The 27,500-nt window shown below is 35.2% G+C and overlaps 4 protein-coding genes across 4 annotated transcripts in view; 3 read left to right on the forward strand and 1 right to left on the reverse strand.

Annotated features, from left to right (window-relative positions):
• Positions 1–3,157, forward strand: part of LOC109068239 (probable phospholipid-transporting ATPase IM) — a 35,088-nt gene extending 31,931 nt beyond the window's left edge. The window contains 6 exon segments of the mRNA XM_042753456.1: positions 1–172; positions 284–367; positions 467–712; positions 1,399–1,537; positions 1,932–2,062; positions 2,167–3,157. The exon segment at positions 1–172 is cut by the window's left edge and continues 52 nt beyond it. Coding sequence (XP_042609390.1) covers positions 1–172; positions 284–367; positions 467–712; positions 1,399–1,537; positions 1,932–2,062; positions 2,167–2,493 — 1,099 coding nt within the window. The 3' untranslated portion in view covers positions 2,494–3,157.
• Positions 3,158–4,629: 1,472 nt separating this feature from the next.
• LOC109058485 (N-acetylgalactosamine kinase-like) lies at positions 4,630–11,307 on the reverse strand. Its single transcript, XM_042753457.1, has 9 exons — positions 11,266–11,307; positions 11,075–11,198; positions 10,013–10,103; positions 9,780–9,926; positions 9,602–9,700; positions 8,855–9,007; positions 7,656–7,866; positions 5,631–5,832; positions 4,630–5,131 (listed from the first exon to the last, which is right to left on the reverse strand). The coding sequence occupies exons 2-9, from the start codon at positions 11,158–11,160 to the stop codon at positions 4,924–4,926; spliced, it is 1,197 nt and encodes a 398-aa protein (XP_042609391.1). The 5' UTR covers positions 11,161–11,198; positions 11,266–11,307; the 3' UTR covers positions 4,630–4,923.
• Positions 11,308–11,695: 388 nt separating this feature from the next.
• Positions 11,696–18,039, forward strand: LOC109058484 (COP9 signalosome complex subunit 2). Its single transcript, XM_042753459.1, is given in 13 exon segments — positions 11,696–11,851; positions 12,383–12,496; positions 12,586–12,663; positions 13,795–13,920; positions 14,038–14,127; positions 14,322–14,399; positions 14,490–14,664; positions 16,252–16,430; positions 16,672–16,724; positions 16,827–16,927; positions 17,025–17,107; positions 17,188–17,246; positions 17,324–18,039. Coding segments are annotated over 13 exon segments (1,335 nt in total). The 5' UTR covers positions 11,696–11,797; the 3' UTR covers positions 17,469–18,039.
• Positions 18,040–18,958: 919 nt separating this feature from the next.
• LOC109058466 (centrosomal protein of 152 kDa-like) overlaps positions 18,959–27,500 on the forward strand; it is a 22,157-nt gene continuing 13,615 nt past the window's right edge. The window contains 7 exon segments of the mRNA XM_042752771.1: positions 18,959–19,239; positions 19,517–19,612; positions 25,658–25,746; positions 25,833–25,893; positions 26,029–26,364; positions 26,437–26,599; positions 26,956–27,096. Coding sequence (XP_042608705.1) covers positions 19,526–19,612; positions 25,658–25,746; positions 25,833–25,893; positions 26,029–26,364; positions 26,437–26,599; positions 26,956–27,096 — 877 coding nt within the window. The 5' untranslated portion in view covers positions 18,959–19,239; positions 19,517–19,525.

Raw genomic sequence — 27,500 nt, forward strand, 5'->3', positions numbered from 1 at the left:
GGCCTCTGATTATTCCTTCGCCCAGTTTCGCTACCTGCAGCGTCTCCTGCTCGTCCACGGCCGCTGGTCCTACCACCGCATGTGCAACTTCCTCTGCTACTTCTTTTACAAGAACTTCGCCTTCACGCTGGTTCATTTCTGGTACGGCTTCCTCTGTGGATTCTCTGCCCAGGTAAAACTTGATCTTATCTTCCAAGCTGTGGATGGAATATGCATGTGATTTCAATTTAAGATTATGAATGTTTTATCTTTATGTATTATGAATATGTTTTTGTCTTTAAAGACGGTATATGACCAGTGGTTCATCACACTCTTCAACATTGTCTACACCTCACTTCCTGTTCTGGCCATGGGTCTGTTTGACCAGGTAAGCCTAGTCTAGGTGTCAGTTTTTGGTGCATTGTGCAGCAGCACCAAACACAATTGCAATCTTTGCCTTTTAACATAAAATCTGTTGATTTTGCAGGATGTGAACGAGCAGTACAGTTTACGCTATCCAAACCTGTACAGACCTGGGCAACTGAACCAGCTCTTTAACAAGAGGAAGTTCTTCACCTGTACACTGCAGGGGGTCTGTACTTCATTTATCCTCTTCTTCATCCCATACGGAGCCTTCATGTCCGCTGTGCGGGATGACGGCGCCCACATCTCTGATCAACAGGCTTTCGCAGTAACCATAGCAACCTCTTTGGTGATTGTGGTCAGTGCCCAGGTGAGGCAATTTAACAACTGTGCTTGTTTACTCAATCCATTAAAATACTTGACAGTGTACAGTACATAAAGGTTGCGTAAAGTGTTTAACTTGACATTGCAATCTCTCTCTCTCTATATCATTAAAGAAATATAATTTAAGAAATAATACTGTATAAATATTTTGTATAAGGTGCTATAATCATTGTATAATAAAGATTTTGTATATAATTTGGGAAAATGCATTTTTATTACTGAAATGCAGCAAAAAATGGAAAATGTACTTAATTCTCATTAAAATATTATAATGCAAATAACATTAAAAGGATAGTTCACCCAAAAATGTAAATGACCCCATGATTTACTCACCCTCAAAGCATCCTAGGTGTATATGACTTTCTTCTTTCAGACGAATACAATCAGAGTTATATTTGTAAAAAAATGTCCTGGCTCTTCCAAACTTTATAATAGCAGTGAATGGGTGATATTTTCCAGTAGTCCGAAAGAAGCCCAGTGAAGCACATCCATCATAAAAAGTCCCCCACACAGCTCCGGGGGTTAATAAGGTCTTCTGAAGCAAATCAATGCGTTTTTCTAAGAAAAATATCCATATTTAAAACTTTTTTTGGGTGAACTATGCCTTTAATGGTGTGTTTATATATCGTTAAATAAAAAAGAAGCCTAAATTAGTGTTGAATTTTGTTTCAGATTGGGCTTGACACCAACTACTGGACCGCTGTGAACCACTTCTTTATCTGGGGAAGTCTAGCTATTTACTTTGCAATCCTTTTTGCAATGCACAGCGACGGCATTTTTACCATATTCCCAAACCAGTTTCCTTTCATAGGTAAGAATGTAAATGGGTTTACAGGTGCACTAAATCTTTTTTTTTTTTTAATTATTATTATTGTTTAGTCAGCTATATTTGTATTTAAATTCCTAAAAACAAGACTGACACCTACTGGTGTGGATGCAGCATAACATTTACGCTAAACATGCCACAGATTCTCAGGCGACTTGTTATTAATGATTATATCATTCTGCAACCAAAACTGTCAGATATAGAGTGCTGGAACAATGTATTTTTGTAGGACAACCTGCAAGTTCGCATCAGCCTAGGTCCCTTGACAAAAACCTGTAAAACAAAACATGAAAATATCTTGAGCTAGTGTTGACCACAATCACCCCTGAGCAGTCTTTACTGTTATTACTGAAGTTAAACATGTTGTGTTTGACTGTAGGTACTGCACGTAACTCTCTGAATCAGAAGATTGTGTGGCTGGTCATCCTCCTCACCACAGTCGTGTGTATAATGCCCATGGTGGCTGTCCGGTTCATCAAGGCTGACCTCTATCCAACGCACACTGACAAGGTTACTACATAAACACTTGCATTGTACAGCGGGAATTAAAAATGATTAATATGCCCTTTTACCATTTATTGCAATTAATGTCAAAACCGTTTGCCCTCCTGTAGGTGCGTTTACTTCAGCAGGCCTCTAGGAGGCAGGGTCCTCAAGAGCAGAACTTCAGGAGAGTCCGCAGGACGAGTTCTCGGCGCTCGGCGTACGCTTTCGCCCACCAGCAGGGATACGGAGAACTCATCACCTCTGGCAAGAACATGAAGGTACCCACAGCCTCCACTTCCACATACCCACTATCCTCGCCCGCAAGAGGCAACAGCGTGGTGAAAAACAGCGTGGTGAGTGGCACAACCGATGCGGCAGAGACCAACAGCACTGGATTTAGGAGGGAAAGTGACCAAAACCAAGAGGTAACGGTGGAAGACTTGGAGGCCAGATAAAGAGCGTTTTTCTTCCTTTACAGAAGGAAGAGGAACTAGCGTCTTGTCTTTAATGTGAGAAAATGATAATGGGTTGTGGGCAGACAAACTCTGGGCTCCCAGAGATGCCGTGGGCACGACTAGACTATGGGAGGGCTAGACATGCACAGGACACTCCAAAGAGCTAGCACAATGAAGCACAGATAACACTCCTTTTCTCAAAGGCATCCATTTGAATTTGAAAATGAACCTGAGATTCATTTAGATTTCATTTTGTATTTTCACCTCTTCTGGCACAAGTTCAAGTTTTTGTATTTCGAGTTTTAGGAACTTGCTTTTATGCCTTTGCATGGAAGCTTGTTTCCGCCACGGGATAAAATGATGAAAAGGTAATTGTGACTTTTTATGTCACAATTCAGACTTTTTTCTTTGTAATTTTGAATTTATATCTCACAATTCTGTTTTCTTTTCTCACAATTGTCTTCAAGAATTTCAAGATGTTAAGATACAAACTCAGTTCTCTGAAAAAAGTTTCATCAAAATTTTGATATATATTGTCTTGCAATTACAAGAAAAAAGTACAAATTTTCAGATAAAGCCGCAGTTAGCTTTTTATATTTAATTCAATGACACACACACACACACACACACACACACAAAAAGAATTTCAAAATGTAAACCTAGAATTCTGAGGAAAAGTCAGAATTGTGAGATATAAACATTTACAAAAAAAGTATACATTTTTTCGTCATACTGGAGAAAAAAACACCAGAATTTAGAATTGTGAGAAAAAGTTGCATATACCTGTTTATTTATTTATTTATTTATTAATCCCACTGTGGAAATTGCCTTCCATATGCGAATGATTCAGGCATTGGAACAATAAATTCAACTTGAGTTTTTGTTCAACAAATGACATCATTCTAAAAATACTAATAAAGCATAAAGGAGTAAACATTAGTACACGTATGTCAAATAATACCTCTTATGTTGTTATAAACACTGATACAGCCATCTGCAATGATTCAGGATTACAAATGCATTGCATATTAAATATGGATATGTTTAAAGACCTAGAAGTTGCGTCACAGATATCTATACTCAGTTTACTAAAATGCACCCAAATGCATCATGCTCCTGGATGAGTAGTAACACTTAGGAATGTCTGATATCGATGCCGCAGAGAACATGCATTGGCTGTAAATCTTACGTCGGCGTTGTAAAGCAAGCTCTAGCTTTTTCAGATTAAATGGGTTTTAAAAGGTTTTAAAATGGCAGGTTTTATTTTAAATATACCTCTTTTTTAAAAAAAGAAGAAAATTAAAGAAAGTGTAAAAACATTCCACACTTGCCCATAATTCAAACCGTAGGTTCTAGTTAGTGCTTTTGCATGCAGCGCAGCGAACTGAGAATATTGAGTTTTTACGCAGAGTCGTGCCTTCCATCAAGCGATAGACTGAAGCATTTACATGTTTAAACTTCTAGAATTCCACATGCATCTAATACAAAGGTCTATAAAGTGGGCATTTTTTTACAGTAACCGAAAGAATTTTTGTGCCTTTTGTTTTCCTTTCATTAAAGGAAGTACTTTCAGTTGTCGAGTCGAACGTGTTGCCATTGTTTTTTTCTTTGATTCACATTGCCCTCATTGACTACATTATTGTAGATCATACTTTTTAAATAATTTATTTGACGAAGGGGGTCGTGCAGCATTACCTGTTTATGAATGTACAGTTGACATGTTAATTTAATGTTATGTTAAATATATTTATGATGAATGTATAAGATTTTCTGCTGTGCTATTTTGTCAACAAAGACCATGCAGATTGTTTATTGTTTTTATTTAAATGCATGGATTTTTATACAAGTCATTGTAATTTTTTATATGATATGCATTAAATGGCCATTGTTTAATTTATTTAAAAAGGAATTTTTGCGTTCATGTTTCAAATGTTTGCGAAGTTCTCTTCAAATTCTTGAAATGACTGGATTTAGCATGAAAATTCACCAAATGATGAAAAATGTGACCGCAGTACATCAGTTTCCTTGTAATACTTAAAATGAGTTTGAATCCCTAAATGGAAATATAAGCAGTTGTAATAGTGTAGCAAAAACCACTGACAGTTATTATTGATTCTATAAAGTAAATGACGAGGCTTGGAAACATTAAGATTTTTATTGAAAGTAATTTGTTGAATACTGGCCTTCAACGCTTTTAGAAAGTGCACCAAAGGTAGGAATGTACTGATCATGTCTTGGATCTTTCTCTAATGCCTTGACAACCTTAAATTGTCTATATAAAGATCAGAGTGCTTTCATCATTCTTTTAAGACATACAGAGAACAGATGTTTCCCTTTCATCATATCTGCCATTATACATACCACCTCCTGCTTCTAAGGCCACAGGCTCGATTGTGTTGCTAAAACGAGAGAAAACTGCCCCGCTTCTTTTCATTCCTCTATGAAAATTGCTGCCCCTCCTCCCGGCCTTGTCACGAATAAACTCTGCTTCTCCAGAGCAGATCGACGGGCGTCAGGCGCGTAATAATGTTCTCTCACAGTTTGGAGAAAAGAATCTATTCGTTCTCCGGGTACCATGGAAACCGTGCAGCCTCCCCAACCAGCTCCGGTTAGCCTCGACCCCACGGCACCCGCCTGCCTGTGAAGGGAGCAGGAAGATGTTGCTAAAACGCCAATTCATTAGACAGACTCAGGAAATTTCGATTAGTTTGCCACATGAGCTCCGAGACGTGACTCATTCAGTTCAAACTATTTCAGCATCATGTAATAAATACTGGTCAAAAGTTTGATTTTTTTTTTATAGTTTTGAAAGAAGTGTCTTGATGCTGAAAATGCAGCTTTGATCAAGGGAATAAATTCCATTTTACAATCTATTCAAAAAGAAAACTGTTATTTTCAATTGTAACAATATTTCACAATATTACTGTTTTTACTGTATTTTTGATCAAATAAATGCAGCCTTGGTGAGCATAACAGACTTATTTCAGAACATTAAGAAGTCTTAACTGTTCCAAATTTTTGACCAGTAGTGTACATGAAGAGAAATTAAAATGCATATTAATAGATGATAAATGTTTTTATATAATATTCATAAGTGTATTATGTGTGATATGGCATGGCCAGCTGGTCTCACTCACAGACATATGTCCACCAGCTGGTCCAGCTCAGGGCAGCTGCACTCGTACAAGTCTCTGCAGCTGGCGTGGCTTCGGTTCATCAGGTCGCCCAGCTGAGCGACGGCGTCGGCAGGGGAAGAGTCACACACCGCCTTAAACTGCAGGACACGCGCAGCCTCGCTGTACACGTGTCTGGCACGCTGGTACAATTTAAAATCAGTCGCTGAGGTAAAAACAGAAGAGGTCTGTCTCAGAAATCATATATATGGGCCATTCTAAAGAACTGATGTCCCACAACCAAAAAACACATTTAAAAAGCATTTAAGTAATTAAATCTTAGATGTTTATTAAGATCTTTCTATCTGTTGAAACCCACAATAATATTTAAAATATTAGTAAGCTTAATATATATAAAATCATCATTTATTGGGTACGTTCAATTGGGAGATGGCTGTCCCGAACCCTAACCCCTAAATTTAAACTTATGGAAATTATATTGAAATAATTTTTGTATTTTTTTTTCCATTGTTGTTTTTAAAAGAATCTTTTTGATTCTTTTAAAAAGTGAAGTTAAAATATATATATATATATATGAAATTTCAATATATATATATATATATATATAATATTGCCAAAGTAACATTATAAAACTTAAACAATCGAAACAATATAACTTTAACTTTTCATGTCACTACCGAAACAATGTATGTTTTAGTCCATTGGCTGAGACTGATTTTAACCACACCCCTACATTTATAATCAGGAAATATACCAGTGTCCCTCTCTCTCATAACTACAAGATGTGACTAGATAGGTCTCATCATTTTTTAGGTGAAGTGTTTTCAAAAGTCTGAAAATCTATGTAACTTTAAGGAACATCACTACCGAACACCTTTTTTTTTGCAATTAAGCACACTTTTTTGGGAGTTATAATATTTAGTTTTTATATGTATACCACTGTTCAGAACTGTGCTAGCTAACCATGTGCTGATTAGCATCTTTGAGCTAGGTTCAAAAGTATCTAAAATTGTCACTACCAAAACATTTGGAGAAGTTTCGGTAGTGACATCTTTTCTTTTACTTTTTTTTTGGTGTTATCCCATAGAATTGTCACTACCGAAACAGTCGCTACCAAAACATGTCGTCATTGTTTCGGTAGTGACAAAAGGGAACACATAATCCACATATTTGGAGGAAATAAACAAAATTTTAGTACAGTTGTGTAATGTGACGTGGTTGCTGCCAAAGCATTACGGTCATTACCGTAGTGCTGTCACTACCAAAACATGGGATGTTTTGTCAGAAATAAAGTATACTGAATTATCAACTAAGATGTTATTATAGTTTTTGGTTCAATGTACAGTATATTCAAATTAATGAATCCTTAACTTTGAAATCAGTATGATCAACTTTTCGCTTTTTACAAAGAAAAATTGGATTCAAAATACAACAAATCTCATAAATTACACTTGAAATATTGTTAAAAATGTAATTATGGATTTACCTATATTTACAACTTAGATGTAAACAAATTTTTTAAATATTATTACGATAGTGACAAATTTGGGGAGAGGACAAATATTCCAAAACTCTGAAAATACAACATGAGAATTAACTGCACAATTACTAGAAATTTGTACCTTGGACATGATACGATTTGCATACATACATATTTTTTGGGGGAAAATAATTTTTTTTCAAGACGTGTTCCAACTCTGACTCTGGACCAGTTCTGTAGAATGGCCCATATACACATATATTGGTCACACTTTACAGTAATTAGTTAATGCATTAACTCCAGTTCCCAAATTCTTTTGTCAGCCGAACCCCTTAGATGTAAAATATATACTTAAAGTCCCCCTGAGATTTTTAGTTAATATATCAATATTAAGTATATAATTTATAAAATAATTTAATATAATAATTTAATTTAACATTGTAAAGTGTAATCATATTATTATATACAATATATTTTGCCAACAAGACCAGGAATGTGTATATTGATAAAGTAAGTAGTGTTAATTTTGATTTCCCGCTCTCTCTCACCGTGTTGTGTGTTGGCGCTGAGGATGTCTTCACACAGCTGTTCGGCGCTGATGCCCAGAGTCTTGCAGATCTCCTCTCTGCTGTAGGGCTCAGGGTGCAGCAGCTCCTCCACCAGCTCCAGCATCTGCTCCAGACTCACCTGCAGCTCCTTCTGCAGATCTCCCAGCTTCAGCAGGCGACTCCAGTCCAGACCGCGTGCCTTAGCCAGCATCTGCAGAGTACGATTCACATATTCTACCATTAAAGGGTTAGTTCACCCTAAAATGAAAAATCTGTCATTAATTACTCACCCTCATGTCGTTCCAAACCTGTAAGACATTCGTTCATCTTCAGGTGAGTAATTAATGACAGAATTTTCATTTTTGGTGTGAACTAACCCTATAACATACTAATCCAAAATATCTAAAAACAATACTTACATGAAAGCTAGAACAACTTTGGGGAAATTTCCTGGTGTGTTACCAGATAATTATTAGTAGTAAAGCACTGAAGCTTATTATTATTGAGCTTCTTCTGGATTTAAATCTATAGATTTATAGGTCTCAAAAACTGTTCTGAAAATTCCACGTACAGTACATTTGGTTGCGGCGCCAACTACTGGAAATAATGTTAAATGCACTCAGTCTTTGAACTACTTCTAGATACACCACTGTATGTACATTATATACACTACCTTTAAAAGTCAGGAAAGGTCACATCTAAAATGATCAAAAGTGACAGTAAACTAATTTATAATGTAACAAAAGATGTAAATTTCAAAGTAAACACGGTTCTTTTGAATGTTCTGTTCATCAAAAAATCCTGGAAAATTACATGGTATTATGGTTTCCACAAAAATATTAAGCAGCACAACTGTTGAAATGTTTCTTAATCAGCAAATCAGCATATCAGAATGATTTCTGAAGGATCATGTGACACTGAAGACTGGAGTAATGATGCTGAAAATTCACAGGAATAAAATACATTTTAAAAAATATCACAATAGAAAACGCTTATTTTAAATTGTAATAACATTCCCCAGTATTATAAATTAGTAATACATGATAAGAAATAAATGCAGCCCATTAGAGGCTTCTTTCAAAATCATTCAAAATTCTTGTCAACCCCAAATTTCATGTACATTTTTGGTGACCTGTCAATAAAATGCTTATATTAACAATTCTAAACTATTATTCTAGATGCATCTGTGAAGTTCAGACCTTTGTGGCAATGCGGCACTCCACCACCCTCGTGTTGAAGTGAGAGGAGGCCGCCTTGTTCATCTCCACACAACAGTTAGCGATTACAAAGACGGCCCCGTCGGGCAGCCTCACGTCTGTGGCTCGCAGCGGATTAAACTCAATCAGCTTCGCTTGAGGAATGGAAAATGAAAAAAAATCAAGCTGAATCACACTTTAAAATGTACAGTATTAAATAAGAGTTCCCTTAAACTCTCTAGTTTAAAACACATGTGCCTTAGAAATGTACTCTTTGTATTCATGTTGGTTTTACTTGGTTTATAAAAAACATAACATATTATTATATATATATTTTATTTTACAAGTTTTTTTATATAAATATTGTGAATTATTTATTTATAAATTTCAAGTCCATATGACATTTTACAACCTGAATTAAACTTACCATGCCATAAACACTAATTAAATGAAAATACACCACATGACTTTCATTTGATGGATTTTTTTTGTAATATTTGAAATATTAAAAAAAACAAATATATATATATATATATATATATATATATATATATATATATATATATATATATATATAAATAATATTATTTTTTTAACATGATTATCATAAAAAATTGTATTCAGTCATTTTATGCATAAATTAATTTTTTTTTGTTGTCACAAAAAAAGAGCATCATGCTATTGACCCTTATACCAAAAAATAATCAAATGGCATATACTGAGAGAAGAAATATAAAACACATGGCTTACTGTTCCCTCCTCTGCGAGAAAAGAAATGGACTGATCCATCCCTCCCCCCTCAGTGCCGATATAACGCTCACACTTGGCACACGTCTCTGCAAGAGTCACCTGAAATCACATCAGTGCACCTCTGTGATAAGCAGCAGTCGTATGTAATGCATGTAAGAGGATTTACAGTAAGAGCGACCTTAGACAGAGCCTTCTGACAGGCCTCCATCGTGACCAGACCAGCACAGCACACCAGGGCACTGGAGCTGGAAAGACCTGAGCTGGCCGGGATAGTCCCGTCTACCATACAGCACATCCCTGCCAGTGAAGACAAGCTCAAGTGCTCCTGCATACACAAGCTCGAGGGTCAGATGACTGCAATTATTATGCAATAAAGCAAGCATGCAGTATAAGCAATATTAATCATCTCACCTGGATTCCTCTCACTCCACAAAGGAAGTAATAGTGCCACTGAGGATTCTCTCTGTCAATGGAGAGGCCATCCACAGACACACTGAAATCCCTGAAATGAAGAAATAAATACGTAAGCAAGAATATAGAATCTTATTCCCTCTATGGAATAAAAACATAAAAAGGTAACTGTGCCTTTAAACACACAAATTTGACTTTTCCCTTGCAATTACAAGTTTCTCACTTACAATTCATAACTTGTAATCGTAAGATATAACTTCCCAATTCTTCCCAATAAAATAAAATGTCACAATTAGGCCTATCTTTAAAAATAATAATAATAATAATATATATATAAAAAATATTTTTTCACTCTGTGGCAGAAATAAATGTCCATAAATAAGTAAGTATATGGAAGCTTATTTCTGCCACAGAATAAAAAATATTTTGTTAAAAAAGTGACTTTTCATCTCACAATTCAGTTTTTTTTTTTTTTTTTTTTTTTTTTTAGAATTTTTAGTTTATATCTCACAATTAATTCATTTACTTAACTTGCAAATGCAAGATAAAAACATGATTCTTAGGGGGGAAAAAGTCTGAATTACACGTTCATAACAATTGCAAGATATAAAAAGTAGTAATTACTTTTATAGATATAGATTTTTATTCTGTGGCAGAAATAAGCGTTCATAAAGCAAGTTAGTAATTAAAATATCAAAGCTTATTTCCATCACAGAATAAAAATATGAAAAAAGATAACTGTGACTTTTTATCCCACAATTTAGACTTTTTTTTCTCACATTGTGAATTTACATCTCACAATTCTGACTTTTTTTGCTAAGGATGGCAAGTTTATATCTCACAACGGCAAATGATAAACTCACAATTCTGAATTTACAATTAATAACTTGCAATTGTGAGATATAAACATGCAATTCTAAAAAAAATTATTAACTTGTATTCTTATTCTGTGGCAGAAATTAGCTTACATAAAGTTAAATAAATAAATAAAATTCGTCAAATAAATGTTACCAATTCCATGTGATTGAACTCATTTGTGTAATGAGGAACAGTGTAGCTCACTTGTATTTGGGCTCAGTGTTGGCCAGCTGGATAGTTTTGGAGTCACTGACAGAAACTGCAGCAACAATATTCTGCTCTATTGCCATTGGCAGGACAGCATAGCCACAATAATCGATATGCTCACCTGAAAATGATAAGATTTAATATCAGATGCAATGCTGATTATATTTGTTGTTGTGTTTACAGCGCACCTATCAAATTCACCCTCCCCGGAGCACAATCTAAAAAAAAAGCCTCTTTCACATACTTCAAACTAAAAAGAATATTACCAGAAAACCCCAACCAAAAAAAAAACAACAGAAAACCGCTTTAAGACAAAAACACAGGTAAGTTAAAACTAAATAAATCGGGTTAGTTGATTCCATTCATACACGCTCGAAGTTTTCCGAACAGCTCTCCGAAGTTTTCCGAACCTTCGCGACTTACCTTTCATTTCCACTGAACAACACCTTGATTTTCGGAGGAACTGTGGCCATTGTGCGGATTTTAATCTTTGTTTTGCAGTAAATACACTATGCACGAGTAGACAGACACTGTACAAGCGCTGACCGTCAGCTGACTGTCACACCCGGAATCATAACACGGAAGAAACCGACACGAATCCCTCAAAGCCATTCACTGGATTCGGAATCACTCGGCAGGAATCGGAACTGCGCGCGCAGCATGATGTCAAACCGCGTTTCCGCGGAGCACTGTGGGTAAGAGTCTCTCTCTCCGGTCAAAATGTCTGACATGGAAGATGATTTCATGTGCGATGATGAGGAGGATTATGACTTGGTAAGACTGTTTAAAATCAACGCAACTCTAAATGCATGTGATTCAACGCGAAGCCGACATATTGGCATGAAAAGGCGCGTTCAAAGGCGCTTAATTTCTCATTTGAGTTGTGTAGCAGGCGGCTAGTTTGCTAATACTCCAAGAAATAGGACAGGCTTCTTTATTTCAAGTAGTTTTATTTGAGGTTCTGTAAGAAATGTGTTGTATTTACAAACCTGATTCTGTTCGCTCATATATAGAAGCTATCATATCATTTATTGTTAACTTGCAGACTCACGTGAAGTTTACTAAATTATAACTCATGAGTTGCTAGTTATGAAGCTGCATGATGTCTTATTTCAGATTACTGTGAAATAGATTATTACATATGTACAGTGTTACAGTTATTGTTATCTATGCAGTCGCCATAATCATAACCAGCGTTCACACACACTATATACAATATACACAGTATTTTTCAAGGCGTTTCTTTGTGCACTGACTTGTTTATTTACTCCCATTGTGCTGAAATTATTTGCACTTTCACTTCAGGAATATTCCGAGGACAGCAACTCTGAACCCAACGTTGATTTGGAGAATCAGTACTACAACTCCAAAGCCCTGAAAGAAGATGATCCTAAAGCAGCCCTGAGCAGCTTTCAGAAGGTTAGACCGTCACGGTCTTTAATTGTCAGGAGTATGTATATATATACTGTGGTTTTGAAAAGGTGTAATCTCTAGTTTCTGTTGTGCAGGTGCTGGAGCTGGAGGGCGAGAAAGGAGAATGGGGCTTCAAAGCACTGAAACAGATGATTAAGATCAACTTCAAGCTTGTGCGTAACAATAGTAGCTCAAATTATTCATTAAATAATAAATACACACACATATATACAGTACAGGTCAAAAGTTTGGAAACATTACTATTTTTAATGTTTTTGAAAGAAGTTTCTTCTGCTCATCAAGCCTGCATTTATTTGATCAAAAATACAGAAAAAAATGTAATATTGTGATATATTTATTACAATTAAAAATAATTGTTTTTAAATTTATTATTACTTTAAAATTATCATTTATTTCTGTGATGCAAAGCTGAATTTTTAGGATCATTATCACATGATCCTTTAGAAATCATTCTAATATGATGATTCATTATCAAAGTTGGAAACAGTTTCTGCTGCTTAATATTTTTTCAGAACATGCAATACTTTTTTTTTAGGATACTTTGATGAAAAATAAAGTAAAAAAAAAAAAAAAAAAAGCTATGTTTTTAAAAATATAAATATTTTGTAATAACAATATACACTACTGGTCAGTAAATTTGGGGGTCAGTAATTTTTTTTTTCTTTTATTCTTTTTTTTAAAAAATAAAATCAATACTTTTATTCAGCAAGGATGTGTTAAATTGATAAAAAGTGATAGTAAAGAAAATATATTATTAGAATATATATTATTAGAATTGTTTTTTTTTTTTTTTTGAATAAATGCAGTTCTTTTTAACCTTTTTATTCATCAAATATATTAGACAGCAGAACTGTTTCCAACACTAAATATCAGAATATTAGAATGATTTCTAAATGATCATGTGATAGACTGGAGTGACATGTGACACTGAGGCTGGAGTAATGATGCTGAAAATTCAGCTTTGGGCATCACAGGAATAAATTTTTCTTTAAGTATATTCAAATAGAAAAACTATTATTTTAAGTTTGTAATAATATTTCACATATTACTGTTTTTTTCTGTATTTTTTGATCAAATAAATGCAGGCTTGATGAGCAGAAGAGATTTCTTTCAAAAACATTTAAAATAGTAATGTTTCCAAACTTTTGACCTGTACTGTATATATATATGATTGATGATGTGTTATCTAACATTTGTAAACATTAATACTAATATTAATAATAATGCATGTTATTATTATGTTAATAATGCACTATAAAATCAGTTTTTTATTTTTTTTACAGACAAATTTCCCAGAAATGATGAACCGGTACAAACAGCTTTTGACGTATATTAGGAGTGCCGTCACCAGAAATTACTCGGAGAAATCCATCAACTCTATTCTAGATTACATCTCAACCTCCAAACAGGTATTCAGTGCATTTTAAACTGCTTTCTGAATTCGGTAATCTATCTGTGACGATAAAGTCATGTTATTTAAAGGCTGTTAGATGTTAAATGATATTTATCTTTTCGTGTTTTTTTAGATGGACTTGCTACAAGAGTTTTATGAGACCACACTGGAAGCATTAAAAGATGCCAAAAACGACAGACTTTGGTTTAAGACTAACACCAAGGTTTGTGCAATAGCAGAGCGTTCTGTATTTAGATTATTTGATTGAGCAGATGCTACTTCACACTTATTCATCAGGAACAATAATATGCTTAATACTATGATAATGCAGTTTACATTATTGCTGGTGCAAGCTTTAGAAAGACTCTATTAATACTCAGATAATGTGAGAATATTGCTAACTTCTGTTTCGTGTAGCTGGGAAAGTTGTACCTGGAAAGAGAAGAGTTCGCAAAGCTCCAGAAAATCCTCAGGCAGTTGCATCAGTCATGTCAGGTAGAGTAAAGAATCAGTGTTGTATGAATAAGAAAACCTGCTTGAGATGTCTTCTGCGTTGCTTTGAAACGGATTGATGCTCTTAATCAGACGGATGACGGAGAGGACGACTTGAAGAAGGGCACTCAGCTGCTGGAGATCTATGCTTTGGAGATTCAGATGTATACGGCACAGAAAAACAACAAGAAACTCAAAGCCCTGTATGAGCAGTCATTACACATTAAATCAGCCATCCCACATCCGCTCATCATGGGAGTCATCAGAGGTAAAGGACACACTTCAGTCTATTTTAATGTAGAGATGTAGTTATGAAAACGAAGACATGGAAATTAGTTTTTAGTTTTGGTTGATTTGTTTTATTACTATTGTTTTTGTATTTAGTTTAGGGCTGATTTGGTTTTTGTTTTGTGTTCAGTTAGAAAGTTTGTTTTTCTTTTATGTACTGTTGGATTTAGTGTTTAATGTAAGCTTGGATTGTTTTGGTTTGGTGTACCATTGCAAATTTTGTGAAGGCATGGAAATAAGTATTTAGCTTCGGGTTTTGGTTTGTTTTTTTCTTTTGTGTGTAATTGCAAAGTTTGTTCTGTTTACAGTTGTGAATTTTGCTTGTAGTTGTGAAGATGAAGACATGGAAATTAGTGTTTAGTTTTGGTTTGGGCTGATTTACTCTTTGTTCTTCATTTGGTTTTTGTTTGTGTGTAATTGGAATGTTTGTTTGTTTTGATATTTGTTGTTTTTGTTTAATGTACAAATGGAAAGTTAGTAGTTGCGAAGATGTAGAAATTATAAATAGAAATTAATAATTGAAAAGTTTGTTTGTATTGGCTTAGTTTTGTTTTTTTATTTTGTGTACAATTGCAAAGTTTGAGTTAAAGGGATACTCCACCCCAAAAAATTTAGGATATTTTTCATTAATCACTTTCCCCCCATGTCGTTCCAAACCCGTAAAAGCTTTGTTCATATTCGGAACACAATTTAAGATATTTTGGATGAAAACCGGGAGGCCTGTGACTGTCCCATAGACTGCCAAATAAATAACAGTGTCAAGGTCCATAAAAGGTATTAAAGTCATTGTCAGAATACTCCATCTGCCATCAGACGTGCAATCTGGGTTATATGAAGCGACGGGAACACTTTTTGTAAACGAAGAAAACAAAAATAACAACTTAATTCAACAATTCCTCTCCTCTGTGTCTCTCTCCATATCACCGTATGCTGTGTATGCTCTTCTGTATCATCTGCGTCACAAGGATTGCGCTGTTTGTACATGTATTTAGCTTTGATTTGAAAGAAAATGGCGGCATACTTGTGGCGCAGATGATACAGAAGAGCATACGCAGCATACCGTTTAGAGAGGAATTGTTGAATAAAGTTGTTATTTTAGTTTTCTTCGTTTATGGTTTTCTTCACTTACCAAAAACCATTCCCCGTCGCTTCATATAACCCAGATTGCACGTCTGATGGCAGATGGAGATTCTGACGAAGACTTTCTTTCACTTTTATGGACCTTGAAACTGTTATTTACTTGGAAGTCTATGGGACAGTCACAGGCCTCCGGGTTTTCATCCAAAATATCTTAAATTGTATTCTGAAGACGAAACAAAGCTTTTACGGGTTGGAGAGACACATGGAACGACATGGGGGTAAGTGATTAATGACAAAATTTTCATTTTGGGGTGGAGTATCCCTTTAAGTAAGTTGTGAAAAATGTGGAAATCAGTGTTAAGTTTGGGTTGATTTGGTTTTTGTTTGTGTACAGTTGGAAAGTTTGGTTTTGGTTTGGTTTTGGTTTGTTTTATGTGCAAATGGAAAGTCCACTAATTTTGTTTGCCATGTGACTGTTTCTCTTCAGAATGTGGCGGTAAAATGCACCTGAGGGAGGGAGAGTTCGAGAAGGCACATACAGACTTTTTCGAGGCTTTCAAAAACTATGACGAGTCTGGAAGCCCCAGGCGAACCACTTGCCTGAAGTACCTGGTCTTGGCCAATATGCTGATGAAGTCCGGAATCAATCCGTTTGATTCTCAAGAGGTACAAGGTGGCAATCATACACAGGCCATATGGGATCTTAGACCGTCCCATCATTTATTTACATAGTTCTACACGTTCTTGATTGTTGCATGTTCATTTAAATGTGCATTTATTGACCAATAGGCATGTTGTACTCTTAGTTTCGCTTAACTCACAGATCTCATCTGGGCCTGATCATAGACGATTAACGCTGTGGTATATGATATAACTACTGATTCTTTCTTTATGACTCTGTGACTAGGCGAAACCTTACAAAAATGATCCAGAAATTCTAGCGATGACAAACCTGGTAAGGTAAGTGTGCACAATACTTTTCATTGCTCCATTTATCTGATCCTCTTCTGTCTTTTTATTTTTTTTATTTTATGGTATTAATTACCTATATCTTGCCTCTAGTGCCTACCAGAACAATGACATCACAGAATTTGAGAAAATCCTAAAGACGAATCACAGCAACATAATGGACGACCCCTTCATCAGAGAACATATTAAAAATTGTGGATTCAAAGAGTACATATTATTTCATAAATCTCATGCAACAAATTGTGGATTCAAAGAGTACATATTCATTTTTCTCTTTACTTTTGCTTTCAGAATTGTTACGGAACATAAGAACACAAGTGCTCATCAAATTGATTAAGCCTTACACTAGGATACACATACCATTTATTTCAAAGGTAAACCTATATTATATTATATGACATTATATTATATTATGCAATTTTTATATAATGTTCCCTGTTTTTTTGTTATTTAGGAATTGAATATTGATGTTGCAGATGTGGAAAGCTTGCTTGTGCAGTGTATTTTAGACAAGTGAGTATAATACTTTTTTATTATAGTAAAATGAATAAATAAATAATTGTTTTCTGTGATGTATGTCTTTCTTTTAGCACAATCGATGGTAGGATTGATCAAGTCAATCAGCTGTTGGAGCTCGATCACCAGAAAAGAGGCGGAGCCCGATACACCGCCCTGGACAAATGGACCAATCAGCTGAACACTCTCAACCAGGCCATCGTTAGCAAACTGGCTTGATTTGACACTGACGATCCTGCAAAACAAATCGACCCATCGGACAGCCGGTCGACTCGAGGCTGTCAGTGACATTAACTACTTTCAAGCCCTTCACTCCCCCGGTCACAGAAGCGGGAGCTTAATTTGGCAAGTTTGTATTTTTACAGTCACTTAAGTCAGTTTTCAATGTCCTCAACAGAGCAGAAGTTCCCACAGGGTGTGTGCTGTACTGAATTGTTATAGGTCTCTAATATGAACATGTTTGCATCATCTAAAAAAAAAAATGTTTCTTTAATAGCACATGTTGGCACTTGGCAGACGTCTAAAAGGCATATGTTTGTCTTTAATGGAACGCGTGAGGACATGCTGTGTGAAATTGAATCATTTATTTGTTGAACTGTCTCTTGTCAGAGTCAGCATGTTTGCATAGACCTCAGCTGATGAGTCTTGTGCAGTTGCACCGCAGCACATGCGTATTAAAAGTGTAAGAATTCCTCTCACCAAATATTACAGATCTGTTGAAAGCATTCTGCTGTCTGAGCTCTTCTGTTTCACTTTTCAACCACAAAAATAAACTTGCTTCAGCGGAAAATGTGTCTGTAATGGTGTATGATTTTTTTTATTTTTTGGTTTGGTAACAATTTTTTAAAAATAGTTTTTAAATCAGTACATAAGACAAAACATACTTCGACGATACCATAAATACAACACAAAGTAAGATGTACATGTAGTTTAGTGAAGTATGTGTAGCTATTGTGTTGATTGTGTATATCGCTTAATTATAATAAGATTTTTTTTTTTTTTTGGAATAAATAAGGAGAAATTAGATAAGAAATAAAATAAAAAACAGGTAGTGTGTGAGTGGGGAATTTTTGTATAATTATGTTTATATATGTTATTATATATATATATATATATATATATATATATATATATATATATATCCTTTATAGCTACCATAAATTGTCTAATATTTAAATAGCAAAAAATTTAAATGCATTTGATTCAGAAGAAAAGTTGTCTGTAAAGGTGTATGATTTTATGTATGATAAACAATAAATGTATTTGTTACAGTGCTCAAGAACACAAAATTGGACATTATTTCCCCGAATTAAACTAATAACTGGAAGTGCATACAATACAGGACAAAAAAAGACAATAATGAAAAATAATAATTTTCCATGCATGCACTATACGGCTTAATATCCTAAACGAATAACCATTAATATTAATATTTAATATTAATCGATATTAATAGTCATATCAATAATATATAGGCCTAGTATAAACGTTTTTATTTTTTATTTTTAAAAACATAATTTTAGTTGTAAACCATACGTAAACCATACAAATATTACAATTAACAAAATAAACAAAATAAATAATATTACTAATATTATTAATACAATTGAGCTATTGATACAGTTCAATGACTGAGAAAATACGTTTAACCATTGGCCGTAACGTTCACATGACGTCGTCCCTCCCGTCAGCCAATCAGAAGCCAGAGCTTTTGCCGCTGTTTAGGGCGCCATGTTTCAATAGACAGACACTTTGATCAACATCTTTGCTGCAGTATCGACTTTAGTCCGCATTAAACGAGTTTTAACATCTGTGACGGACGAACAAACATTTGCTGACAGTTTATTACTCGCCCTCGAGGCATTACAGATCGATATTGTCGCGGTATGAGTTTGTGTGGCACCGAGACACTAATGTGTCTCACAGAAACGCTTGGTTTGGGATTATTGTGTCACTGTAGGACCGAGGCGACTTTATAAAAGCTTGAAAGGTAAGCAGAGCTCGTCTAAACTCACATACAGCCTTGTTTATCAACTGAGGCTTGTAAACTAGTGCTAAATGACCGAGTTAACCGATGTGGATATTGTGTTATGGGTTGCTTAGAAACAATCTGTATCTCTATCTGGGGCTAGCAACAGTGTTTGCTGAACTAGCAGATATGATTTAACGAGTTGTTCTGGGTTTTATCAGCAGGACTGGTTAAATGAGGCGTGAGTGGATGTGATTGCTGGTCATTTCCTGTCTCAGTGTGATATTTCTCCTCTCAAATCAGCAGGATGTCCATTGATTTTGACAGTGCAGCTTTACAGACCCAGCAGGAGGAAGAGGAGTATGATGAGGAAGACTACGCCAGAGAGCGAGAGGTATCTGTCCAGCTGCTGAGCACTGACACACAAACACTGACTGACTGACCGCTGTCATCTGCTGCATGGCTTACCGCACTGAATGACTACATGTAATATTTACATTTAGCAGACACTTTTATCCAAAGTGACTTACAAATGAGGACAACGCAAACAATCAAAAGAAACCAGTTAGAATCGAAAAAGAATGGCTCAAGCTAGTGTTAGAGGCCTTTTTTGCTTTTGTTATAATTGTATAATAAATAAAAAGAAAACAAATGGATAGAATACATAAAGATTAGAAAAGCTAGTGTTAAGGAATAGATTGCAAGTCTTTTTATAATAAAAAATAATATAAATGTACTTGAACAAAGAACAAACACAATCAGGTTATCTGTCTGTAGTTCACATGTACTGTAGTTTATTTATTTATTTCAGCACATGTTTAATGGAATAGGAAGAAGGCTAAATATAATTGAAATTGTAGACAACCTAAAAAAAAAAAACCTAAGCATTGTACATCTTCCAATACACACAAATTTTAATCTTGCCCTCTTGTTGTTGGGGAAAAAAGTTACCATCCATGTTATTTCTAAACTAGACGTTTCTTATTTAAACAATGAGTGGTTGGCATTGTTTAAATTGTGTGTAATACAGTTTAAAACTAAAATAATATTGAATTGTATAATATTTGTACACGCATACAGACACAAAGTGAAACGATATTAAAACAGTGTATATATAGCAAGGATGCATTACATTTATGTGACAGTAAAGACATTTAAAATTTATTTTCAGTTCCATATAAATCCTGTAAAGGAATCTTGCACCATAGAAAAGAAAAATCACCACGGTTTTCACAAAAATATTAAGCAGCAACTGTTTTCAACATTGATAATAAACATATATAATAATATATTTTTTTTTTATTTGTCAAACAATTTTTTATTTTTGTATTGGGTTGTATTTTTAACATTTTAAGGGTAGAGACAGTCTCATACTAGCCAGAGATTGGACAAGCATTCATATTTGCCCCTGAACAGAATATGATGTCATATACACCATGAAAACTGACAATTAATTTTTATGAAATGGTGCAGTATTTATTATTATTATACATGATTTATCCATACATAACATTAAATAAAAAACAAAAGCCCTTGTAATCTTTAATAAAAATATAAATAAATAAATAAATAACATCCTCTTACCTTTGCATCAATATCTCTTCTCTTATCACGTTTGTGATGATGAGACAGTAACCTCTCTCTTCCAGCAATCTCTCTTCCCAATGTAAATAAATAAGTGCCGTCGTTCTTTTATATATACAGTAGAGGTCGAGCGATAGTGGATTATACCGATAGCTAGGTTTGACCACACTGGCCGATATCGATTAATCAACGATAGTTTTTAAAATGGATACTAAATGAAAACTAAAACTGTGCTTTACTATTTTTAAAAAAGCAGTAACAATACTGAACCATACTTTGTAAATGAATAAACATATTAATATTAATTATTATATCGATCATTAAAGTTATTTCATAGTTTAGTAATGTTAAAAAAAGAAACTTTAACGTTAAAAAATGTAGCCTATTAGTAATAGTAAATGTTGAAATGTACACCCTAGGAACGATACTTCTACAGCTTTCATTAATATTACAAATGGACTCTTACTGTTAAGTATTACCATTTAATTTCAACAGTCATGCTTAAAGATGGCCATCTTTAAATATCTACAATACACAAGGGCCATAACAATTAAATTACATACAAATATATTTGGTTCTATTTTAGAACACTGCATGATTATCTAATTGAAATAAAAAATATATATATAGTTACACACTGGGCAAAAGCACACCTTTTATAAGTCACACACCACAAAAGTGTAGCGCTTTGTCTAGGAGAAGTCACATACCCGACGCGTCACATTCAATTCAAGTAGCGGTCTAAAACTTTATTCAACAAATCAACAAATGGAGTTTCCTTCAAGAATAAACAATGTGGCATAAATGAGTTTGAGGTTTGGTGTTTAGAAAAACAGAGCAAAGGGAAAGAGAAAGTGTGATCTGTATTACAGCTCTCTATATGAAGCATTCAGACTGTATTAGAGCCACAGAAAGAGCACAATACATAATTTATGGCCTAGAGTGAAGTCATTATGTACATTAACAATGATTTGGGACAAATATAATGTAATTTAATGGAAAACTATGTGGATGGCGCTCTGTTCCGCGGCAGGCTGCATTTATATGGCGTTTGAAGTTTCCCGCTCTGTGCAGCGCAGCATCATGTGTCAAAACAAACAACACGTGATGTTAGTGATTTTCGCCTCTAGAGGCCGCTCTCGTACTGTATAATGGCAGCGGACCCTTCTCAGCCGCTCCAGCAACGGACACAACCCAGAAAACTATCGCCATGGATTTTTTCAGATAACCGCTCTTTCCGCCAATCAACTATCAGTGCTGATTAATCAGCAAGACCGATGAATCGGTCCACCTCTAATATACAGTACATATATATATTAGGGCTGCACGATATATCTAAATTATCGAAATATCGCAAATGTAAATATCATGATATGCATATCGCAATGGCGTGCGATATCTGAATAATTTAAACAAAACGCTACAAAAGGTCAAATTTTTAGTTTGACGCATATAGCAGAGAATTGCTTGACGTTAAAAAAATTCATTAAATTAAAAAGAGTTAAGTGGAATAAGTTGCAGAAAACAACTCTTTGCCGTGTCGTGCTGTCTGACTCACACCTGAAGCGCGCACACACACAGATGCGTTTCAGACGGTGCACAAACACCGAGTTGATTCGTGTTTCGCATCTCCTTCTCATGTTTGAACAGACACATACTCACAGAATTATGTCAGAAGTACCCAGAAGTTTGCTGTTGTATTTGAAGAAGTACTTAAAGTGTATGGAAAGCAAAGTTACAATGGTATCAAATTAGTGTCATAAATGTTTTTCGTTTGTATGTTGTATGACATTTTCTGATTTGTGGTCACTTTCAGAAGTTATAGTGATTCTTTCTTTTCCACAAATTGGTTATAAAATTTTCATTTTTAAATATTTTAAAATATAATTTAAATAGATTTTTCACACTAAGCAATATTGTATCACATATCGAATATCGCATTTTTTAACAAGGTATCATGTATCGCAGTTTTTTTCAACATCACACAGCCCTAATGTATAATTAAAAAAAAATCTTATTCAAGAATATTCTTTACTAGAATGTACATTACAATAGGTAGAAAAATCACATAAGTTATAATCACACTTCAGGAATGACACTATATTGTATTACTTTGTCTGCTGGATACATTAACACACATTCAAGTTATTTTAAGTTAAAGGTTTTTGTGTCTGTGTTGTTAAAGCAGGTACATACAGGTTCGTCCGGTTCATGTTTTAAATTTGTATATCTGGTGTACACACTATTCTGTGTGGCTTTAATATTGGGACTTCTAATGCTAATAAAGTTCCTCTGTCAGTGCTGTTCTCTAATATGGCTTCCAGTTAATGCTTAACATTAAAAACTGCTGTATGAGACAAGAGTTTGATTGAATCTTTTTCTTGTGATTTTGTTGTTGCATGAGCTAGCTGCCTTACCCAGTCTATTAGGTCCATATTTACTTTCTCATGGTCATTATCAGTAGTTAAAGATTCCTTGTTTCCAGTCACAAGCAGTAACAGTGTTTGTTTTTAAAGGGCATATCTTCTCCAATCAGAAACGTGTGTTCTGACTCATCGTACAGCTATCTATCGGCTGCATGAATGAGCGTTTGCTGTCATTGGTGCACGTTTAATGCAGTCAGGTGTGTTTGCTGTGTCATAAAGCCTGTGTTTCCACTGCCCTACATACTCACAGCTCTTTACCGAAGCTTCACAAGCGTTTGCTCGCAATGGAAGGATAAATTGCAGGCAATTTCACTTCTCATTTTAGATTAGAATCTGAAAATAATAGTATGAGGTGAATGATGATGACCATCGATTTTGATGTGCATCACACGCACCGTCATATTCACAGGCTGTCTTTTTTTCCATCAGAGGAATGTTTCTGCTCCAGTTAACTGAAACGTATATTCTGACCCCTACAATGGGCCGACCTCAGCCTGGACAAATGAGGACGGCTTAGTTCCTCGAGTTATTCATATGAGTCACGCTGCTGAACTCCAGCATTGCACACAAAAGTGCTTCAGTATGTCACTGAGTCCAAGAGCTCCTGCAGCAGCTGTCTTGAGAGTGTAAATGCGGGAAAGTTTTCTGTCCGAGGGAACATATCAGGATGTGAGGGTCATCCGGCGAGAGTTATGGAGGGTGAGTGAGTTTCCGATACGGAGACATCAGCTGTGTTTTATCATGAATTTGCTGGAGTGCTCGGGCTCCTTTAAGACACCTCAGGGCCATGTGTTGGTGTTTGTGTGAGAGTTCAGCATGTCTGTAACCGGGCGGGTGTGTTTTTGTAAATAGTTGCTATGGGACTTGCAGTGAATCGGTTGCTTGCATGTGCTTGTTTCATTTCTCATAGTTTCAGTGTGTTTCCCATTAACTCAGTATTATATTATTGTATTGAGAAACTTCAAGGAAAAATTACATTCCCCAAGAGATGTCCATTAATACACACACATACATACAAATTATTTAAGATTTATGTTGACTGATTTATATATATAATATAAGATGCACAATATATAAGAGCATATGGATATTGTCCAATATTAGTAATTTCCTTTTTTCTTTGTCTGTATCAATTGTGGATTTTAGATTAACTTTGCTATCTTTTAAAGAATCACACTAGATAATGTGAAAGATTTACATTTACATTTATGCATTTAGCAGATGCTTTTATCCAAAGTGACTTACAGTGCATTCAGGATATACAATTTTTATTTTTTTACCGGTATGTGTGTTCCCTGGGAGTTGAACCCATGACCTTTTGTGCTGCTAACTCAGTGCTCTACCACTGAGCCACAGGAGCAGGAGATTTCAACTTTGTAGAAGACTTTTCTACAATAGAGATCCCTCCTCCATTGTAGGGACATTTCTATCATCTTAAAATGAGTTATCAATTTTTCATACCGCACGCTGTGATGTTGCTGAAGTGCATTTAGGCAGCATAACCTAAGAGTGATAATACCTTATTTTCTTTTTTTTTTTTTTTAATTAGCCATAGCATAAAAAAAAATCTTGACCATGCATTATGAAAGAGTTGATATCAAGAAAGTGTAGAACTGTTTTTGCATTTTAAGAATATCTGTTTTTAAATAATATTTTTAGCACTTTCTTCTTGCACATAGTTTCTTTTATAAGAGAGATTTGTTTCTAATATTTCTTCAAAAATATTTTATTTATAGAAAATCACTGGTTTTGCTGCTGGGTTTTTAAATTATTTATTTATAGAAAATCACTGGTTAAAAAAGAGAGCAATAGCTTGCAGAGTGCAATGCCTGATCTCCCAAAAATTTATTTATTTATTTATTTAGTGGAATAAAATTATACTTTGCTTTGTTTTTTTATTATACATATTTGGCTACCAATTAATTGTCAGCACAAACATCTCTTGGTCTCTCTACATAGAGACTGCATTTACATTTATCTTAATATTAATTGATTTATGAGCAAATCCCACCTCTCATCATTTCAGCTGAATGAACCAGTATCAAAGAAGCATGCATTGACAGAGAAGATAATATTACAATAATATTGCCATAGAATTATTCATATGTATTTGTTTTAAATAATACTATATTGTTAAACACTGGAAGCAAATAATGATAGGTTAGGTCTTCTGTGGTCTATTCGGTAATGGCAAATTTATTTTAAATCATCCAATACCCAAGGCTTCTCATATTAATAATATCATACTAATATCTCATGTTGGACCTCAGGTCTTCAGATCTAAGTGGATCTGTGATGAATACCTCTAATCTGTGCCTTCACAGTGTGGCAGGGGAGAAGACCGCTCATGGGTGGGGTGGCTACGGTCATGAACGATTGTTAAAATTTTTTATTGATTTAAATGGGGTTTGTTGGTTTGATTGTTTTAGCTCCACAAGCTCCTGACTGATCTCCCTGATGATATGCTAGATGACAGCGCCAACAGCTCCACCTGCAGCCGCCCAGAAGACAACAACAGGTACAAAACACATCAAAACACCCTTGTGCAACACTTACCTGAAATACCTATTTAATAAAACATACGCAAATGTGTTTGTCTTTCAGACCGCAGCATGCCTGGGATGTGCCACAATGGCAGCATCCGAGACCTTCTTCCCTTGAGGAAGTGAGTTTATTAGTTTTATGTGTAACAAAATCAACCTGAGGTTTATTGAAAGGATGCATATGGTCTTAGATTTGGTGCATTTAATATACTATGACAAGTCCTTCACTTATTAGTTTGTCTTGCATGTGTTTGCAGCCCTATGAGGAGAGCGACCAAGGCTCTTATCATGAGGACTACAGCTATAGGAGTCACACGTCTCAGACCAACAGTCACCCTCATCACCTCCAGACCGGGACAGAACATTTGGCCACCGGCTGGGACCAACAGAACGGACAGAACTACCAGTACCAGAACGGAGACTATGCACACTCTTCCGCAGGCACGGATGAGTCCCACGGCACTGACTTCTCCACTGGGGACGGGGCGGGACAGGACGTGTACCCTAATAATGCTCTTCAACATGGGGCAGGTTACCATGGAGAAGAGGCACAAGCCCTAGGAGAGCATAACAACACCAGACACCACTTTCAGGTGAATGTCTGCAGACAGTCTTCTTTTATTAAACATTGTATGCATGTTTATTAATTTTGCACATTTGTTGAAGTGTTTGATAATGGAGGAGCTGGGAACAAACCCGCTGGCCACTACAAGGCCAGTTACCATCCACAGCAACCTTCAAACCAGCACAAGATGTTAAATCCTCAAGTGACCGATCAGAATGGCCACTTTGACCAGATTCAGAGGGACTTCCTGGACTCAACACAGAGTGAGATACCATTATGCATTACCATGTTGCAGTTTAACATAAGTGTTTTCTGTTTGAATGTGTTTTAAAATGTAATTAATTCCTGTAACGCTCCTGTGATTACCCCAGTCTTCAGTGTCACACAATCCTTCAGAAATCATTCTAATATGCTGATTTGATGCTCAAGAAACAGTTCCTGTTATTATCAGTGTTGAAAACCGCTTCATATTTCTTTGGAAACAATTATATATATTTTTTTCAAGATTCTTTGGTGAATAAAAAGTCATAAAGAACAGCATTTATTTGAAGTTGGATTTGTAATGACTATGTTAGTAGTGTTTTAGGAGATTGAGGTGTGTTGTATGAATGTTGTTCAGATACAGCAGACGGTCAGCAGCTGGCGCAGCTTCAGATTCTAAACCGAGCTCAATCCAGACAGATCGAGGAGCTGGAACAGAAGCTAGAGGACTGCAGGAGGAGGATGAGATATCTGGAGCACCAGTTCACCATCGTCAAAGGTCAGATTCACTAGATTGCCACAGTTTTAAAATCAGCTCTGAAATGTTACTTTAAAAAACTCATCAACATCTCTGTTGCAAGTTTATTAGCTGTATTGTTTGAGCCCCCATAATGCACTATTGCAAAATGCAAAAAAACAATTTACTATTTTCGTATTCAACACATAACATGAAACTTACCTGTAGGAATTCACCAAATGTTCGGCAACTGAAATTATTCATACGTAAATAACAAAAAAAAAACTATTTCGGTGTTCGGCTGAATAATAGACAAGATTGAATAAGTTGTACCGAACAATGACATTTTTGGTGACATGATCAAACAGCAGCCAGCGTAGAGTGAGAGGGGCACACTCTTTATAATGCAGCACACATGTCAGCATTGGAAGCATTTAAAACTGTCA

This window comes from Cyprinus carpio, chromosome B25, assembly GCF_018340385.1.
Source record: "Cyprinus carpio isolate SPL01 chromosome B25, ASM1834038v1, whole genome shotgun sequence".
Taxonomy (NCBI): Eukaryota; Metazoa; Chordata; class Actinopteri; order Cypriniformes; family Cyprinidae; genus Cyprinus; species Cyprinus carpio.